General features: G+C 42.8%; 1 protein-coding gene across 5 annotated transcripts in view; it reads right to left on the reverse strand.

Annotated features, from left to right (window-relative positions):
• Positions 1–3603: 3603 nt before the first annotated feature.
• LOC117249842 (beta-1,3-galactosyltransferase 1-like) overlaps positions 3604–14755 on the reverse strand; it is a 124528-nt gene continuing 113376 nt past the window's right edge. For all 5 annotated transcript variants that reach the window (XM_033615629.2, XM_033615628.2, XM_033615626.2 and 2 more), the window contains one exon: positions 3604–5888. In XM_033615629.2, coding sequence (XP_033471520.1) covers positions 4639–5625 — 987 coding nt within the window. In that variant the 5' untranslated portion in view covers positions 5626–5888 and the 3' untranslated portion in view covers positions 3604–4638. The remainder of the gene's footprint in view (positions 5889–14755) is intronic.

Genomic DNA, 14755 nt, shown 5'->3' on the forward strand with positions numbered 1-14755 from the left:
GTCGTTAACTGATAACATACTGTGGCTGTTAGAGGTTCGTCTCTTTGCCGCACGATAAACCTAAAGAACAAATGCACCCTAAACTGATACGCTGGAATAAAACTGTTTCAATTATTTTTCTAGTTTCCAAAACTGCTCTGGAAACTGATCAAAAAGAAGTATTTGACGTAAAGATGTCAACCGGGAATAGTTTTTATTATGAGGAAATCATAACAGCGGTGGTGTGTTTTCTGCCTACAAGCTCCCACAAGATTTCCCGAGCGAAACTGTTTGAGGAAAGAGCCTCGCCACAAGTGCTTCCCACATTTTTATGTTTATCTTTGCAAGTAAAGAACAGAAGACATTTTTCATTTCTCCGCCGCCAAATCCCGCCGGAGCGTTGCTGCTCCCTCGGATGATGATGATGCCTGGAACAAAGAGTTCACAAATCCAATGTGCGCACACACACACACACACACACACACACACACACACACACATACACAGACCTGTAGGCATCACAGGCTAGAGCAACCTAATTACAGTGATATTGCTTGATGCAGATTTGTCCGTACTTGCTGACATCACATGCCTACACACATGTATCTATACACACAATGCTTTATACAAAAGATTAGGCATCTCTTGACCTATGGGGGGAAAAGCAGATCAACAGAAACAGATCAATACTTTTAAAGGCATCAAAACTTAAAAATGACCTTTTTTGTTAGTTTTCATCTTGAAGAACAAAACAACAACTGAATGTCATCATCGCACACATGTGCAGGAAGTCAGGAAGTGAATGCACTGCATGAAAAAGCTGTTTCAATGATTTCAGAGCCTGTGGATGACAGATTATAACCTCCACTAACAGGTTCACCAGGGCCTGTGTCAGCATCAGCATGAACACAACAAGCTTTATCAGACTCACCAGAAACATCCTGTTTTATAGGCCACAGTGGGCTGAGTGTTTGATGACGGTGGCCAGGTAGATGTCCCTGTAAAAGGCAAACATGTCAAATCAAGGAGTCGCTGGGGAAAAGTACTCATGATAAAACTATGAATTGGATAAATCAGCACTGCACAGTATAAACACATCAATGAGAATAAGAGATTTCACACATTTTTACAGCCAGACACAACACTGATGGCAAGTCTAATAATGCACTTGCTCACTCTTATGTTAATAAAGTATGTTAGAGTCTGACATCACTCATGAACCTGTCAGTGAAGGTAAGAAACTGGCTTCTTAAGTATTTGTGGTGACATAAATCCTGCTGGTACGTCCAAGTGTTGAATTGAGATGTGAGGTGAGCACAGAGGAATTTTCTCCCATAGAAATAGAATGAGTAGGACGGACATTCCTAATTAATTATTGGCACGGTGATGCAGTGGTTAACACCGTCCCCTAGCATAGCAAGAGGATTCCTGGTTCGAACCTTGGGGTGGGGGAGCCCTTCAGAGTGGTGGGGTATCACTGTCTGAGGGCTGCCGGAGAATGGCAACGAGGATGTCAGCCAACCAACACTCGCTACCCAGTCCCTGGTCATGGCGATTTGCGATGCTGGCCAGCTAGGAATGAACGAGCAGCCAGTACAGTACAGTCCTCTCTCGTCTAGCTAACATTTAGCCGTGTTACTTACTGATCCATTAGAAAGAAAGCTAGCTGGACACCGATGTTAAAGCCTCTTCGGTCATGGAGCTCCCTCCATCTCTTGAACGCCTGACTGAGGTTTACTCTTGTTTTTCCTCTTCTTTTATCACTCGCCTTTTTGTGCATCCTTGCCTCCTCAGACAGAGGAGCTTGTTTTCTTTTGGGAGGCCGTTTTTCACTTATCTCCAAACTTTGTCCGTCTGCCATTGTGCTCCTGACTCAACTATCTCATGCCCCGGCCAGTTCCTCATAAGGACCAGCTCCAGTCCCTGATTGGCTGACCAACCAGTTTGGCAATACATGACACGTTTCCTGCCGTAAAGCAGATTTTTTTTCCCGCGAAAATTTGTCCCCGGTGGCAGAAGCTTATTGCAAAGTCACTAAGTAACCTATGTAAACGCTGATAGTCTGATTTTACTGTGTATACTACCCTGTGCTACCCACATTATTTTCATAATGATATATATAGGCAAAAATGCTGTCTGTTGCTTCTTTAACGAGCTGTGGAGCAGTAATGTTACTTTTTCAAATACACAATCTGTTTTTAAAATATCACCATCAGTGTTATTTCCCTGTTTTTAATTTTTGTTGTTGCCATGACTGCATGTTTGTTGAAACATGATGTAACATTACTGTTGCTGCCTCCAAAAAATGAGTGAAAGCTGCTGCTGAGGGAAAAAACAGCATGCAGATCGGCATATTTTCACACTTTTATCAGTGAATTATTATTTCAACCAAACCAAAGCTGGTGATTGTTGGAATGGTGAACATACTAACTAAGACTGACTAAGATGGTTTATTTTGTGTCTGTCGAGTCTGAACTAAGTGTGTTTTATGATGAGGGAAAAGGGCAATAAAGCTAATGTTAGTCATATCTCGGAGGAAGAGAGAAAAATGGATTGGTGTAAGGTTGTATATTAGAGGAGAAAAGGTAAAGAATGGGCAAAACGGCTTTCTCAAACTAGTCAGGGTTGGAAATTAGCACCCACCACCAGCCACATGCTCGTAAAATATGCAAGTGGCCGCTTGATTTGCTTTACTCACCAGCCAAAAAAAAAAAAAAAAAAAAAAAAATTCATTTCCAACCCTGAAAGTAACACACAAAAATTCGTACATATCCCACGTAATCATGAGCTAGTAATTCATGTATAGCCTCTGTAATTGGGATCAATGTGCTGACAGGAGTAAAGAACAAAGTGCTCATTCATGGGGCTGCTAAAGGATATCATACGCACTATTATATATGTTGAACTAGTGAGTGTGTAACACTCTACGGCACCACTGACGTGTGTTGTCGTCATAACTAACAACAACAGCCATTTTCCTTCGTACATGTCAAAGAATTATGACAAACACTTCAAAGACCTTCTTATTCATTCTATTTCTATGGTGAAATAAGCACTCTGGAGTCCATGGCCGCAGTCGGTCCGTGGCATTGCCTGCACATGAGGGAGAAAGTAAAAAACAAAAAAGGAAAAATACAAAAAACATGAGAAAGTATAAGGCACATTAGGAAGAAAGACGTAAGCACTGTATTTCAACATAAAATCCAGCCAGCGCAGTGATTCCTCTTGACATTATGGTTGAAAGCAGCCATTCAGCTGCCAATTGCACAGATGCTACATTTGATTTAATCACACATTGCTCACAGTCTGCTCTCCAATTACGCACACGCACCAACACCTGCGTGGAGGAGAACGCGGCCGTGTTGTTTGCACAGCAGCCCGTCGGTGACGTGTTGAGAGCTGGGACCTGCTTCAAACTGAGCACAGCTGCTGCAACGAGCAGCAGTCCTAATGAGACGCTTCCATCTCTGCAGCTCATGTTTCCAAACAGTCATAGGGAAGCGCCTCACGGTATAATCTAGTTTCCTAATATGCATGCCGGTGTATTAACTTACAGATTATGTGTCATAAATCCAGCAGAATAAAAACTTTTATATTGTGTTGTGTAATAAATACAATATCAGGTCTTATAAAAGCGCTTTATTTAATCTCAAGTAATTGAAAAGAAGAAAGCACTCAAAAGTGTTATATTCGTCCTCACTGCTCTTACAGTACATCTGTTCTCCTTTATGTTCAAGTAATAGAAAATATAATAGTCTGCAGCCTGCTCACAGCACTGCCTGGGACAAATAACTGCACATTACACTTTAACAGAAGTAACATTCACTTGGGAATGCAAGCAGCCGATATCTCCACACTGTCCGTGTACTTTTTTCATCGCACCATACAAAGATCTGTGGACCTGCTGTAAGAAAATATGTCTGATTGTGAAAAGAATATCACAGAGGCAAACAGGTCCAGTCATTAATACTTCTAATTCCACTGCGTTTTCCTACGGCAACATGATACACGTGTTTCAGTCTAGTTAAATGAGTCATTACACTGTAAACTCACCATGGTCCTCACGATGACGACAGCTGCTGCGGCGTCAGACAGTACATCCAACATTAACACCTTGTTCAGAAAGTACAACAACTGAAAATACATGAGGAACATTCATAATTGGAGCTTGTGATCAACCCAAGAGGCGAGTGTCTGGGTTCAAAGAAGTGTGTTGGCATTTATGTAATCTGCAGTTTAGTAATTGGGGACAGTTTGTGTCTTGTATAAATGAGTGGTTAAACATGAGCCTCTGAGCTTCCTGTCTTGTATTTCCCTACAAAAATCGTAGTGCTGCTGGCAATGACAACCAACCACCTGAACATTTTGCACATTTTTGGAAAACATGTTTCCAACTTTGTGCCTGATTTGTGAGTCTCAGCTCTCATAAACACCTTGAAGCGAGAAAGGACGTAGAATACAGAGGAGTCTGCTTTGGCCTTGCACTACAGAGACTCCTGGCAAAGCAATCAGCGCCTGGACGCTTCATCAATACTGTTCCTTCAGCTCAGTGCTACGTGCTGTACAGTATTTGCCAATGCTAATGATGGAGACACAGGTCATAAGAGGACATTCAATTCCTCCCTGACTCTCCCACTGGCGCTAGTGCTAACAGTCTTGCTAACATTTAAGGTGTTTCTTGCTGGTCATGTCGTTCCAGATGCGGTGCATCTCCTCTGGGGAGATCTGGTGGACGGTGACCACCCGGCGGTAGCGGCAGAGGCTGTAGGCCATCTTCCAGTGGTTGAAGCCGCTGTTCTGGAAGGGGTGGATGCCCAGCTTACGGAGGCACACACCGACATACACGTCCTCCAGATGCAGCAGCCTGGTGTGTAAAGAGGTCTTGTATATGAGCTCGGCCACATCCGCAGAGAAGACATAGCCGGTGCCAGAGCAGAAGGGAGGGTACTTGCTTTCAGGGTACAGATCCCTGGGCATGTACCACTTGCTGCGCATGTCTCTGATTGGCCCACCATTGATGACGTAGCCGGTGAAGTACCTCCTCCTGGGCTTGGTGGTGGGCTTCAGCAGGTTGTAGATGAGGTTCTCCATGTTGACAAAGATATCACTGTCTGTCTTGAGGACATATTGAGCCTTAGAGCAGAATGTGGCCAACCAGCGCATGCCCATCAGCGTCTTGAGCGTCAGGTTGTGGTAAGAGTCAATAAAATCCTCCACTACGATGTCATGAAAGATCTGACTCTCCTGCTCCACCATCTGGTTGAGGACACCATCAGTGCTGCGGCCCAACAGGAACAGTGTGACCACACGCACATCTGGAAACGTGCTCTCATCACCCCATGTCTCTCTGATGGCCTGACGGGCGTCAAACTCCTTGTGGGTGGTGCTGATGAGGATGACGAGGAAGGGGGGCTCTGCCTCGCACTTCTTTTCCTCATTAATGAGGTAGCCAAAGTCGTGCGGGTTGAGTGAGCGCGTGCGGATGTTACTGAAGGTGGTGTTCTTGTTTAGCTTGGGTGTTTTGCGTATGGGGATATTCAGCTGGCCCACGTAGGAAGTGGAGGGGCGGGACACACTCAGGTACCACAGAGCGCTGGCCCAGCAAATCACTGTCAGCAAGTATAAGCAGGAGACCTTAGAAGGCATCGCTGTTCACTCGGCTGGTGTTAGCGGCAGCAGCATTGGAAACATCGAGGCCACGCCTCCATGGGTTGTCTCAGATCCGGCGGTGCAGCTTGAGGCTGCCTCCGCAACACAGCTGACATTAATCTTAGATAATGGACTTCCTTACTGTCTAGTGTTGGTGTTGTGATTGAAAAGGAGCTCTGCAGAGATTTCCTATCACGTCCACGGTCTCACTGTGTCCCATCGTAGCTCCCATGGACACTTTTAGCTCTCTGTGACAGCCTCTAAAAAAAGATGAGAAAACAAACAGTCAGCGGTGACATTAATCACAGCTACATCATGAAACGGCAGCAGTAAGATAAGCATGTTGACAAAAGGTGGAACTTCTAACATGTTTCATCTTCACAAAAGGCATTTATAGCAGCGAGGCATGTGACATATCTAACAATATTTTTTATTCCCTATTCATTACAGCCCGTAACGTCTGCCCACTCGGCTCGGCAGGCAGCACTGCGCCACAGCTAGTTACCCTATCGTTCTATCACTGCCTCTGATAACGGCTCTACGGTCTGAAGACTGTGAATATCCCAGGAAACTCTCTCCATTGATAGAGCCAGCTCTGCCTCAGCTTCGACCACTTTCTGTTTGCAAATGCTGTTTATCTCCCTCTTATCCCCTCCGGACCAGACACAGGCTGGCAAATCAGAGCCACTCCGACAGTCTGAGAGGCAGAAGATGAGGAGGAGGAGAAGGAGGAGGAGGGGTGAGACAGAGAAGGAGCAGGATCAAGGCAGAGAAGGTGAAAGTGAAACGTTCTCATGGGAACAGATTAATATCCACTTCCTCTCATTCTCCTGGTCTTACTCCCCATTTGCTCCCCTCTCCCCCTTCCTTCCCATACCTCAATGTCAGGCTGAACTTGGCATGTGGATTTTACATGTTTTACTCTGTAATGAGCTTCTCCTTCGTTAACTGGACTGCTGTGGGGAAACTTTCAGAATCACTGCTCTAATTGGACACCCTGACAGACCATGAGGGGATGAATATAAGCTCTAAATATGGATTTATTATTCTCAAATCCTATGTGTTTCCTGTATTTAAATATTTGCATTCAAAGGTGGTGATGGATAATCAATTCACGGAATGTTTGGCGTCTAATCCTTCTTTACAAACAGACTTTTATTTGCTACTGACATAATCTCTTTTGATGTGTTCTTATTCTGGGGGATTTTTTGTGCTATGCATAACTGATGATGAACAAAAAAAGTGGCATAGATCCTATTAGAGATACAGAAATGTGCAAAGATGCGGCTCGTGCTCTGTTTTAAGATGGAAGGGCTGAGATAAAACCAGCTCATTCTTTTATCAGACTCCAGATTTTGTCGGATCTTGCGGGGCGCGATGGTTCTTTTCATCAGGGCTTTTCTCTTATTCCTCCGCCCCGTCTCGACTATCTCTTCCCTCTCCTTCTCTTTCTGAAGCAGAGTCATCAATCTCATGGTCCAGTAGAATCCATCTCATCATGGCTGCTTTTCCACACCTCCTCCCTCTCGATCCTCTCGATCACTCCCTCCTTCTCTACTTCAGTTGGTGCTTGATCCATTTTTATATGTCTCGCTACCTCCCCCTCCCCGCCTTTCTTCATCTTGCTCTCTATCCTTCTGGCTTTTTGCTGTTCTTGTGTGTGGGACTCTTTATTTCAAGGTTCCCACACTCTTCTTACCATGTTGAGCTCCCTTTACTTTTCCCCCATGTCATTTCCTTTTCTCTCCTCGCAGCTCGCTTTGAACTTATTGACAGCTTCTATTGCAATCTGTCTCCCTAAAGCCGCTCAATATCCATTTCTCCTCCTCCCTCTCTCCCTGACAAAATCACTAAATCATCATATTCGTCCCCTTTTCTTGACCTCGCTCCCCCTCTTCCTGTTTGCAGATCAGCTTGTTTTCACCTGTCGTTTCCTGACGAGGGTCTCTTTCTACAGAACTAGTGCACACTCGGTTTTCTGAAACCCAGAATATCCTCATTTAGTGATGCACCTCACGAAATTGTGAGACCCAACTTTCCCTCTGAGCAAATTGAAAGATGGCTGTATCGTTTCATGCTGTCGTGTCACTTTAAATTACATTAGTACTCAGTGGAAGTCTCCTGAATATGTTACAAAGAGTATCAGAGCACGGGATCATAGTTTTAACCTCTTCCACTCCACCCCTCCCTACAATTGATCTACTTCTGTCTTTTGTTAGGAGGGACAGGGGATCTTTAGGGGGATAGCAGGTCGACAGCTGATGCCACACTGAAGTGAAGAGATCATCTAAAAGCCAGATGAATGCCTGTAAAGTTTCATGAGGTTCTGATTATTCTAGAGCTCACAATATCTCATTTCATATAGTAATGTTTGTTTAAAAAATGTTCTTACCACAATAACATGGCTGCCATGGGGACTAACATTATTGCATATAAAAATAAAATCAGGCTCACTGGGCGTCCTAGTGGAGAGGAAGAGGGTAACTGTGGTGATGCAGCTCTCGCAGTGGGAAATACTAAGTAATGGCAGTGTTAATTTGTGGTTAGCAGAGACTAATTAAGCACGGCCAAAACAGACCACACAGTGCTGATTCAACAGCCTGAAGAGAAGTACACATCCGGTAAGAACGTGAGTTACAGAGAGGCTCACTGGGCCACCTTGCATTCTTTTCATTTTAAAACAGGAGTCGAAGAACTGTTAGTTTTTGGTGATGTCATCTTGCATCATCTGCACAATATGGAGCCTCAGGGAGAAATAAAGTTACAGGGACTGACAGCAGGTCACGCTGCACTTTGATGTTTCTTATTATGTGTTTATCTTCTCTGGGGTCACAGAGACCTCAGACAAAAAAATAGAATGAGTATTATTGTGACTGCAATTAGACCTCATTATATGAATGCTGACAACCACAGAGAAAGAGAGTGGACTGTAAAATAGAGACAGTAGTGTTACAGGGGGAGATGGTTCCTGTGGGGTTGCCATGGTTTACTCTTTTTAATGAAGAACTGCTAAAATAGAGCAGTTCTTCACTGCTCTATTTTAACCCCTTTAGGGCTGGAAAATGAAGCAAACGTGTAAACGCCAGAGGCTGCAGTTCCTCTAATGGCCACTTGAGGCTGTGGACGAGGGCTGCAGCAAAACAAATTTAGCCACCTAAGAAAAATCTCAATCGGTGTAAGTGAACGCTATATTTGTAATATTTTCTTTGCTGTACACACTAACTGATGGAGGCAGCAGTGGACCAGCAACTCCTGTGTTTTTTGCTAAGTATGGATGGATCTGGCGGAGTCTGGATCATTCTATGTAACAGCTTTGAAAAGCTGTCTGACAGCAAAGTAAAGCACTTAAAACATTTCAAATATAGTGTACACTTAAACTCATATAGATTTTTTTGATGGGCCTTTTTTGGGTCATTAAAACTAATCAATTCAAGCTAGTCTTTGCTCCGCGCCGCTTAATTTTATGTAGGTGACGCAAGAGTTCTCTTAATCGAAGTTACTCTAAATCAACATTATGATTTGGTCTATGGGCGTAGCTGTTGCTATGTCAGTGTCTTTTCAGATCATAAAAGTTAATTGTTGAATTAACATTTTGGTTGTCTAAAAAAGTCTTGTTCAGCATTTGGTTGTAATAAAAGACCCTTTAAGGAGTTGGATGTTTAGTTTATCCAGTAAGTACATTTTGTTTTAATGGTTTTAAGCTTGTTTTCTGCTGGCAAAAGTTAGCATTAGCATTAGCATTATCACAGTTAACCATAACTTTAAATGTACCATGCTAACCCAGTTTGCCACTAGTTCTCTACATCCTCTCCTCCAAATATGGTCACTTCTAACTCCAAAAAACCAAGACAGTGACGGCAGAAATGCCAAACTGGAGGCTTCAGCACAGGAGTCCACACACCAATGGTTACATCCATTATTTTATACAGTCTATGAAAAGGACACATGGTCTTCTTCACTTTCTGATGTAGGAAGGAACATCCCCCACTCAAGTGCTAATGTGCAAACATGTTACCATGGTTGCCAAATGATCTGCGTACACCTCGTAAAGGTCACTTATGAGATCACATGTAAGACTGTTTCACAGCCCCAGATCACATATCAACTATCGTAAAATCCTGTGGTTAGCGAAGGACATCAAAGGTCCACGACTGTAAAGAGCAAGCAGTGTGTGTGTGATGTTCTTTTGATGTAGTTTTGACATTTGTGGCTAATTGTGTCATTCACATGTCAGAAAAAGAAGAATATTACAGGAATAAATGTATCTGTTTACATCTCTAGTTGCTTGTAATGTTAATGTAATATAGAAATGTCAAAGAACAGGATTTTACCACTGCTACTAATTCTCCTACTGTCCTCCTAATTGTGACCACCCTGCTGATTAAAGGGCAGTAAAACATGCCAATGAAATAATAACTCCAAAATACCACATTGCAGTGAAAACAGGCATTAACGAAAAAAAAAAACTGAAGCATAATAATTACAGTTATTATTAAGACCCATTCACAGAGCTTAATGCTAATGATCTGCTAATCTGAACTGGTTGTCATGACAGCACAGTGACAGGCCATCGGGGGAGAGAAAGCATGGTAGGAAACGGTGGTGCAGTCAGTCTGCTGTACGCCAGCATTAAGTGCTAAAGTGTTTTGAATGAAGCCCCCACCCCACCCCACCCCCTGGGAAGTCAATTTAGCAGCCTCATACTGAGCTCTGCTGCAGTCGCTGCTCCATTACGACTCACGCTGATCCCAGACTGAACGTTGTATAGAGAAGACTGCACTCATAATACTTTTGTACAGTGATCAAACATTTATCCACTTCCTGAAAGGTAGCCACTGACAGAGGCAGTGCTTTTATCCCTCCACCACACTGTCTCGTGCTGATTGACGGAAAATCAATTTAACACGCAACAGCTTTGATAAATGATTAATCATCATTTTTCAAGCAGATGCCCAACAGCCACTGCTTTATAAATGTGAGGATTTGTTGCTTTTCTGCTTTAAAGCACTGCAAATTGAACATCTCTGGACTGTTGATTAGTCAAAAAAAGCAATTTGAAGACACCACCTTGGGCTTTGTGATGGGAAATTGTGCCGAGCATTTTTCATTACTTCTGACTTGTTATTGGCAAAATGATAAATCAGTTAAAAAGGCACTCTGTCGACTTACCATCACATTTCCATAAATTTGGAGGATTTCCAACACATATTTTATAGGATGAACAGCAAAATGGATGTGGCAGAGGCCTAAGGTTGGGGTTCAGTAGCATCATTAACTCCTAATCCAAATCCAATGATCTTAAAGTTTTCAAGGTTTGAAAGTAACCAAAATATCTTTACTGCTTTTTGGCTGATAAGACAAACACAATAGTTTCACTTTATGTTCATAATGTGTACCTTCAACCTGAAAATAAGGCAAACAGCAGTAGATAGGAAATGTTGATTTCATGTATCTTAGAATTTAACTGAAAGATTTCCCTTAAATTGATGATCAGCAAAATAATTTCTCACCACTCTGCTGGTCTTATTAACAATGGAAGACATCTGCTGCTGGTCATGTTTGCCTTCTTAACAAAAAGTGACTGCAAATGCGCCACTTAGCATCAGTCAGCTAGCACTACCTGAATATTTTCTACATTTCTCTTTGGTAATAAAAGAGAGTGATGGGAAATAAAAGGTCTGACAAGAGATTCATTAGCATTGGAACTAAATGGATCAGGATATTTTGCCAACTGGAGCCAGATCCAGCAATCACAAACCATCCCTGCAGGCCACATACAGCATCCCATCCAGACTGCAGAATATTAATGAATTCCTAAATGTGAGGAGGACAAATATGTGTTGCAGTATTTAGGATATCAAGCATTTTTTCTTCTTATATTAAAACAAGGCCAAAAACATTTGAGAGGGAAATAATGTAATTAGGAATAATTTACCAACCCCAAATATTTGTGTTTAACCAGACATTAGCTTACTATTAGTGACTAGCAGTGATGCGCGGGTTGACCCAAAACCAGTGGGGTGGGTTTGAGTAAGCTTACTGGAAATTATGTTTTGTTTTAAGTTCAATTATTAAAAGCTTACTTCGCCATAAGAAACATGGCATGCAATAGTCCACCTTCCACCTTCTCTTCAACCCTCTCCTCAGACATACACGCACATTGCGCCATTTCGTCCTTATCTCTGTCTGTGTCTCAGTCCTGACAATTGTGCTACTATGATGCATAAAGTTGGCGGTTTTCGGGTCAGATTCGGGTGGTCAGTGACACAGATTTTTACCAAAAAGTAATAGACAAGTCCTATAAACAAATATAAAATTACTGAATAATGAATAAATATGGGTAAACCTATTTATTTATATTTTTTAAAGTCCCTCAAAGTGTCTACTGAGAAAAATTCTGGCCCTTGGACAAATGTAGTTAATGACTTGTGGTAAATATCATGCTAAAAAAAAAAAGCCAAGAAAGCCCTGGTGACATCACAATTACATCATCAGGGTTAATGTCTCACAATTGTCTTCTGACAGCAACTGTTTTGACAGGCAGAGTAGTTCTCCACATGGCAGGTTAACTGTTCTTTAATGTGCACAATTGGTGGCATGACCCTTTAATTACGAAAGATAACTAAGATCATTATTAGTTGTAGCCAACTATTCATTCATTATGTAATAATTTAATCAATTGCTTTTAGCTTGAGTTTACAGCAGCACCTTGTTATCATACATTAAAGAAATCAATTACAGATTTTACTACTCTACACTGTTTCTGCTCGGGGACTCATGGGAGCTCTGAACAGATGAGAATCATCTGCTCTGTTGTCTTTACAATCAAGTGACCTCTATAAGCTGGAGCACAAAGCTGCAAGGCTACAGAGATGTGGGAGTTTCAGTCTTGTTAAATGTTGCACCAGATAATTGATTGCAGTCATTAGTGCAGCATGGAGTGACCTTGCTCGGGGGGGATGACTGTGTGTTTGTGAGTCAGTGATGGGGGGAGTTGGAGAGAAACAAAACAAAGACGTGTTTCTGCAAGGTGGTCTCACAGACTGTAACGTCTGCTGTCTCTGTTGCGTCGGAGGAACATGTGTGACAGGTGAGCGTGAAGGGCAGACACATCTGAAGGTAAATAAATCATATTCTGCACTTGGGGTTGACACGTAACATCCACGCTGCCTGCTTCAATATTAGAAATTTAATGATTGGCAGAGAAAAACAGGACGCGGCCTCTGCCACTCGCAGTTTTCATGTCTGCTGATTTAAGCAAAGCTGTCAAAATGTTTTGTGCAGAAATGCTTTACATCGCAGCATTATGATGCGGTAATGGTATTTGAGGGCGAGGCGTTACCTGTAAATATCATTCAATAACAACAACAAGAAAGAATCGAGAGGATAACAGAAGCAAAAAATAATTGCTTTTTATGTCTGAGAGGAAAAAACGCACTCAGGAACAAATTATATTTATCAAACACACTTGCCACTTTGACTCTGGGGTATGTGACATTGTCTAAGAGTGCCTGCGCATGCTTTATGCTTATGATTTATGATAGACTCCGACACACTCTCCCTTCGAACGCTGAAACAAAACAGACTCCAAGGCCAATGAGAGCTGCATATGAATGTAGTGACACTGGAGGGATGAGGATGTGAATAATACACAGTTGTGTTTTAAGAATTCCAACTACATCTGAGGGTTTGAACAGCTCTTTTCTTCAGGGGCTGAAAGTATACCAGCTAAAAATTTAAACATATCAAAACATACACAAACGCTTGCTGCAGATGCTGACACACGCTGTCCACAACCCCATAACTCAGTACCTTATCTCAAGCTCCTGCTGCTGAATATGTGATAAGCTCAACAGGAGGTTTATAATTGTCAGCCACGGAAAAAAAAGACTGTCTTCTGTTCGATGTTTGATCCTCTTTTCCTCCAATCTTCTGCCAAGTCTAAAACCCATTATGTTGCCTTCTAAACATTCAAAAGAGGAATTAATGCGTGAGGAATTTAACAGCAATGGCCAAATTGGTTCGCATCCCACCTAATATGAGAGAAGCACAATTAAAATGTCAGGGCTGGTAGGCTCCCAGTGTGGCACTAGCTATGCTTTTGTTTCCTGGATAATAAAGGACTCAATGATTGTTGTGGAGCGGCACAGCCAGCCGTATAGTCAGTATTACAGGCCACAGGCTGGACACTCTGGGCTTAGTGCAAAGCCTCTGAATGCAAAGCAGCTTAGGAGTGACAGAGGAAATGGGATATCAATAGTGGCCAACAGATTTGGCTGCTGTACAGAAGCCTGATGCTCCATCCCCACTTCGTGCTGACTTGAGTCCAAGCTGTGCTGGGGCATATCAGTCTGCGGCCAAGCAGTGCTTGCAGAAAACTCTCAGCGTTTGTTTTAACTCTGCTGCTTGCCTCAAAGAACATTATAAAGATTGTGGAAAGTTAAAACTTATTTAAAGTCAGTTTAGAACTTGAGAACTTATCAGACAATACTTCATTTGTGGTGAGCTGTGACTCCCACCCATCTGGTGCTCCATGCAGGTTAAAACAAGCTGAGAATTATGTGCAAAGGCTACTGTGCTGGTGGATGAGTAAGCAGGAAAAAGACGCGGGGGGCTCTGTGCAGAAACACAGCTGCATTTCATAATTACACAGTCAGTGTTTTCTCAAGAAGAATGAGCACAGGTGCATTCGGTTTGTTTTGCAGTGTCACTGACCTCAATGAGAAGCAGGACTGGGCGTCGGTGAGGGGGTTCGGGGAAGCAAACAGCTTCAGCTGGCTCCCCACACCGGCCAGACGTGTGCTCTGAATGCTAAGCTTCCTCATAAATTGGAAATGACAACTTGATTCATGCAGGTAATACATTTCACTGTCCGACTGGGTGACATTGCCGTTATACAATATTCAAGCTCTGTGCTGCATCGGGGTAAGTGGGGACGACACTCCCAGAAGACGCTGGAATTATGGTAATGCCACTAAGGCATACTCAGCACCCAAAATTAAACATTATGTGAACAGCTGGTGAGGACAAACATTAGACAAACAAGGAAACAAGGTGTTGTGTGTTAAGGTGCCGCTGAAGGGATTTGGGAGAATAAGGCGGTAATAACCTTCACAGATCTGGCTGC

The sequence above is a fragment of the Epinephelus lanceolatus genome, chromosome 24 (assembly GCF_041903045.1).
Source record: "Epinephelus lanceolatus isolate andai-2023 chromosome 24, ASM4190304v1, whole genome shotgun sequence".
NCBI lineage: Eukaryota > Metazoa > Chordata > Actinopteri > Perciformes > Serranidae > Epinephelus > Epinephelus lanceolatus.